The sequence below is a fragment of the Sphaeroforma arctica genome, assembly GCF_001186125.1.
Source record: "Sphaeroforma arctica JP610 unplaced genomic scaffold supercont1.25, whole genome shotgun sequence".
Classification (NCBI taxonomy): Eukaryota; class Ichthyosporea; order Ichthyophonida; genus Sphaeroforma; species Sphaeroforma arctica.
In genome coordinates, this window is record NW_014040533.1 from 6,747 (window position 1) to 12,459 (window position 5,713).

At 40.0% G+C, this 5,713-nt stretch overlaps 2 protein-coding genes across 2 annotated transcripts in view; both read right to left on the bottom strand.

Moving 5' to 3' along the window:
- Positions 1–3,212, bottom strand: part of SARC_00720 (hypothetical protein) — a 9,880-nt gene extending 6,668 nt beyond the window's left edge. Inside the window, exons 1-5 of the mRNA XM_014305564.1 lie at positions 2,942–3,212; positions 2,148–2,239; positions 1,290–1,363; positions 547–628; positions 240–379 (exon numbers count right to left, since the gene is read on the bottom strand). Of these exons, the coding sequence (XP_014161039.1) occupies positions 240–379; positions 547–628; positions 1,290–1,363; positions 2,148–2,239; positions 2,942–3,155 (602 nt within the window). The 5' untranslated portion in view covers positions 3,156–3,212. The remainder of the gene's footprint in view (positions 1–239; positions 380–546; positions 629–1,289; positions 1,364–2,147; positions 2,240–2,941) is intronic.
- Positions 3,213–3,793: 581 nt separating this feature from the next.
- On the bottom strand, positions 3,794–5,223 carry SARC_00721 (hypothetical protein; the record flags this gene model as incomplete). Its single annotated transcript, XM_014305565.1, has 3 exons — positions 3,794–3,875; positions 4,131–4,233; positions 5,058–5,223. The coding sequence occupies 3 exons, from the start codon at positions 5,221–5,223 to the stop codon at positions 3,794–3,796; spliced, it is 351 nt and encodes a 116-aa protein (XP_014161040.1).
- Between the last annotated feature and the right edge of the window lie 490 nt (positions 5,224–5,713).

The window sequence follows — 5,713 nt, forward strand, 5'->3', positions numbered from 1 at the left end:
ATATATAACAATATATATATATACTATTATTATATATATATATATTATTATATATATATATATATATATATATATATATATACAAATATATATCAATGAGATCAATTTAGTAGCGTATTATTTATATGTAGCGCCGAGCGTAATACGTACACTCTTCGATTACAACGAAATCACAGGGAGAGACAACAGTACCAATATGTACATGATCACACAGAAGCCCACAAACCATACAAACATACGTTATCGTCATAATCAGAGGCACGATCACCATGACAAGCAGCGCTTCTCTGGGCTGCATCACCAATGTCAGCGCCAAGTAAGAAAGAGATCCGGCCGCACCGGCCATTCCCGTACCTGACGACCACGCCGATACTGTCGACTGTTACCCGTTAAGCGAAAAAGAAACCAGTCGCACAGCCATACAGTATAAGAATTCAGATATCGGAGTATGTTTGAAGCTCTCAACTGACAGGAAATGGTAGTGCTTTCGCTATAAAAATACGACCTTCGGAGTGCTTGACGTGCGCAACTATGACACTTACCTACCTTGTCATAGTGATGTGTGAGAGAGAGGTACGTGATTTCACCAAAGCCCGAGGAGAAAGAGGCCAAGCACACTCCCAGCACACTGTAGGAAATAGATTGTATATATTACAGAGGAGCCTATATGGATTCCAATGATAAATTCAGTTCAGTGTACTCCACTAATTTCACCTTAGTAGCCATTGCTGTGCACTATATACTCGTGCGTTCCATATTTACATATTCCATGTATGAAGAATATAGAGTTACATGTATACAGACATTGCATTCTCAGTTCCATTTCACTCATGACTAGTCTTGAGGAAAATCTGACAAATTTTACAAATCTCCAGCGATAGTACACTCGGAATGGAAATCGGTTGTTCGATACAGCACTTGACGTATATCAATGTTACGCGCCTCGCTCTGGACATGACTGTTACTACAAGAAGGCTGATAAATGCAAAATCCATAATTTTGATGCCCGCACATGAGGGGGATACACACAGATTATGTAGTCGGAGGAGTGCTTGTACAAACTGCGGCGGGATGGGTAACGGACTCTATTTATCGATATACTGCTTATACGACAGACAAATGGAGCAGTTGTGTATAGATGTGTGATGGCTTCAGCTTTGCAAAGGAACTTGCACATACACGCGCACCCAAACATACACATACGTATAATGCATATAAAGTTTTTACATATGCAAACATACTAGTTCTATCCGGAAGAGAAATGAAAAGAGAACATTCACGGGACAAACCTCAGCAGCAGAGGCGACGAATAGGCCACTAGAATGAAGGACATGTAGCACGTGGCAATGACGACGCCAACTTTCTGCGTGAGACCAGCGGAGGAGTAAACGATACAACAGAGTTAAGGACTGTCACGAAATTAGAATCACGATAGCACGAATATGGGAATGGAAGGTATGTCTGTAATATTTGCGAAAAATGTTTATACAAAATAACACCGGATTTGATTCGGTCAAGTGCGAGGATGTGTATGTACAAGATGTCTTACGCATGATGCTGTGCTACGCTACGATTCGAAGGACGAAGATATATCGTCTAAGAGGGCAACTGTATGTTACACTGTGCACGACCTGGGATCACGATATTTGCCGACTAAAGTGAAATGCTTGATCGTGTGTGTGTATATGTATATGTGTGTATTTGTGTGTATTTGTGTGTCTGCGTGTGTGGGTTCGGAGCGAAAGGATGAACTGGTGCATTGTGCCAATGACAATGTATATGATGTACTGCAATGGAACCCTCATATGCAAAGCGAGTCAGTGCAGAGCACTCCGATAGTGAAAAGAATGAGCTATCTGGACGATCCTCTGTTTTTAGAGTTGAGCACTTCTTGGTAGCCTGCGATAGAATTGAGTCATCAGAGATGATGTATCTAACTTTGATACACAGCTGAATAGAGAAAATAGAATCCTCTACCATGGCGCGAAAACATAGTCGGTCCAACCGACAAGACCACTCAAATCATAAAACAAAACAGAAATTTTGAGATCAATAGATATAACATGATTCAAATCTACAATAGAACTTGAACTGCGATTTATTTCAGATACACAAACCAAAAGCGCCAGCTGGTATACTACACTAACCAGGGAATACGGCAGCAAATGCATGAAGAAAGGCGCACTGAGCTTGATGGTGAGTGTCGGAAGAATATCGGCCAACAGAATAACTCCGGTGCCTGTCGTGTAGAATAGGGGTTGAATCAATGAACAGACCAAACGAGATTCGTATTAGAGTGCAATTTGCGCCTGAGGGATTGTGCAGAATCCCATAGTTGAGAAACCACCAGATGATATACTATACATATACTTATATATATATATATATATATATATATATAGATATATATATATATATATGCAAATATATATATATATATACAAATACAAATACAAATACAAATATGTATATATATACAAATACAAATATATATACATGTATGTGTATATATATATATATATATATATATATATATATATATATATATATATATATATATATACCCACATACCTACATCCATACACACACAAGCATATATTCATACATACATACATACGTACATACACACACGAATATATATATATATATATATATATATATATATGAAGTATTTGGTATCCAACCCAAATGGAGGGAGATTTTGTGCTCTGATATGGCACGTAATAAGCTTGCGTATGGTCATCTTTAAGGTATACTGACCATTTGTAGAGGCAATGTATATCAAAGCGTATTATAAGTGAGGAATGAATGACTTTGTATCCGAATGCACTCAGATTGAATAATGCAGGGGGCACTCGAATATGTGCGAAAAATAAACTGGAGTATAGAAGAATATAAGTTGCGGCAAGGATTCAATACTGTATCTCCCTTCATACTTACTGGTGCCTTCCTCTTTCTCTAAGATGTATGTGGCGGCTGACAACATAATCACATAAGGATAGTTGTTGCACAGTCCAAATATCCAGAAGGCAATAACATCCCTCCAAACCACTCCTGCTTCACAGTGCCGGACGGTACTCGAGGATTCAGCACGATCATCATTTGGATCATTGTGGAGGGGCGTGTAAGTCCCCTGTGATAAATTCGTGGCCATTGAGCTATGTTTCTTTTAATGTACGCGCATAATTTCCTCTGCGACGCTATATGTGAGACTCGCGCTAAAATAGACAATTGTACATGCCACCGAAGTACTCAGGATTTAAAAATACACATGAAATGCAATATATGTTGAACTTTTTTAGCAACTACGGCTATTGAACTTATGATCCACCGAGAGATAACCAGAGATAGCCTGACTTGTATAATTTAGGGCTGTGCCTGATGAGTCAGCCTGACTGCTATATTTTTTTATATTTGGTTTTTTTTCTTTTTCAAGAACAGAAATATGAAAAATCCCTTTTTTTTTTTAATTACTGATGTATAAAAAAACAATTCCATTTAGGATCCCTCTCCTCTAGAGGCTAAGCTCAATACGCTTTGCCTATATGCGATAAACGTTAAATGTAAACGCAAAAGTTTTTGTTTTTTTTTAATAAAAGCGTTTTGAAGTATATCGGGGGCAAATCGACCGTGGAAATTTTCCAAATCTGCACCCGAGAAATTGACCTTTTTTAATGAAAAGGCGATATGAAACTGTTCACAACTGACAAAAAGTGAAAAATAAGATAATTCGTGACAGTTAGGCCGCCCAGGACTATATTTAGGAAAAACTTTGAACGTAAACGCTTATTATTATTCTTTGCGTTTAAACGGGAAACGTAATGAGGTCTGCCCTCTCTCTAGCGAGAGAGAGGGGTCACAGGAGGGACCGGGTCTGCAAATGGGTCAAAGAGAGTGCCATAGTCAGCCAATCAAGCATAAAGGCGACAGAGACTTCCAGCTGACACTTTCATCAGTGTTAAAAATAGATATAAAATAAATAAAAATCATTCCTCTCTGAGTCTGGAGTCTGGACAAAAGGTTTGAACAGATTTTATATATATTATAAAAATTTCTTTCAATTAGACACGGTGTGATTGACTGATTGGCTAACAGAGGTCCCAGTCTTTAGTTACCTCTATTTATTTACCTAGAGTCTCTAGAGAGTCTCTCTTTAGAGAGTACAGACTCCCAGACTCCCAGTCGATTCCCAGCCCCGGCCCCCGGTCCCGGAGCCCAGGGCGGTTGAAGGCCTGAAGTCAGTGAAGTGGAAACAAGTGAGGGCTTGAGGCACTGTGCGTCTCTGTCCCTGGGTCTTTGGCAGTCTGCGAGCTGCGACTTGCGAGTCTGCGAGACTGCGGCTCTGCGACAGCGAAAGTGTGGATTTTTCAAGTCAGTGCGAGTCTGCGAGCCGGCTACTCCCTTTGTCAAAAAATAAACAATAACAGGTCACTCTCAAGTCTCAACTCTCAAGTATTTATAAAGACAAAGAGGGTCCGGACGTCCGGTCCAGGTCGACCACAGTGTCCATCCCGGCCTGTTCCACGCTTCAAAGATGTGCGCTGCTGCGCTGTACTGATGTACTACTGTACAAGAGGAAAGCATCTCTACTCTAGAAAGGTATAAAGATAAATGAGCGCCACCGGTCTAGTGCAAAGTTTATCTCGCTGCTGTTGAACACTGTACGGATTCATACTTTTACCACGTCATCTCAACTTCGAAAAAGTTGAAGAAAATGACTACCTTCACGCCTGGTCCCGTCGATGTAACTAAATTTTCACGATACTTCGAATTTACCTACGCGTTTATTTATTCTAAGGCGTTAATATCGCCTTGAGAGACCGAATCTTACAATGATAAGTAGGATTTTGCCAACGTGCTGTGCGCGTGTTTACTGGTGGGGATGATACATCAGACTCCAATGCATGTCGCATTTCCTCTGAAGTTGAATTTTCCGAGGATTGCGTTTTCTCGGCTTTTCCCTTTCGAGATTTCGCCTTCTTCGCTGGTGGCTTCTGTTGCTCCGTAGTCACATTACCTCCGGATGCACTTACACCCGAGTCAATCAACTACTTACGTTTCCGTTTAGTCAGAGTTGGTACCGGTTGTACCGGCGTGATCTCAGTTGCTTTAGCTTCCGCTGATGGTGCCGGGTGTCTTTTCTGCTTTTCTTCGCCTACAGTAAACCCTTTCACGTTTGTAGCCTTAGCTACATTCGCTGCCTTATTATCTTCTTTCGTCATAATATCGATAGCGTATATAAACTTGAAAATATGTAAAAGTCGGTCTCCTCTAGGCTGACTATACGATACCAATACGTTTACGTTAATAAGACAATACGTTAATACGTTAAAATGCAAAAGGTTTAGCTTGGTAATGAGCAAAAATTAGGGGATTTTAGACTGAGACTATTGTCTATATGCTCCGCTCTAATCACTCACTACTTCGGTCTAGATTTATTCATGTTTTAGTTACTAAGACTAGATATCATTTCATTGGACGCATAGTTTACATTTCACGCCTCGAAACAATTACCGAATCAAACTAACCAATAAAATACCTCTAAGTCCAACTTGAGAAAATAAAAATAAAATTAAAACACCAAGCTGATGCAGTATACATCTACACCTAAACCCCATCACTTGGTACCTAGCTCCCCATCCCATTTAAGGCATAGACGGGCACATCTAGTTGGCTGGCTAGGAGGAATCAAAACCATGTTGGCCTAAATTC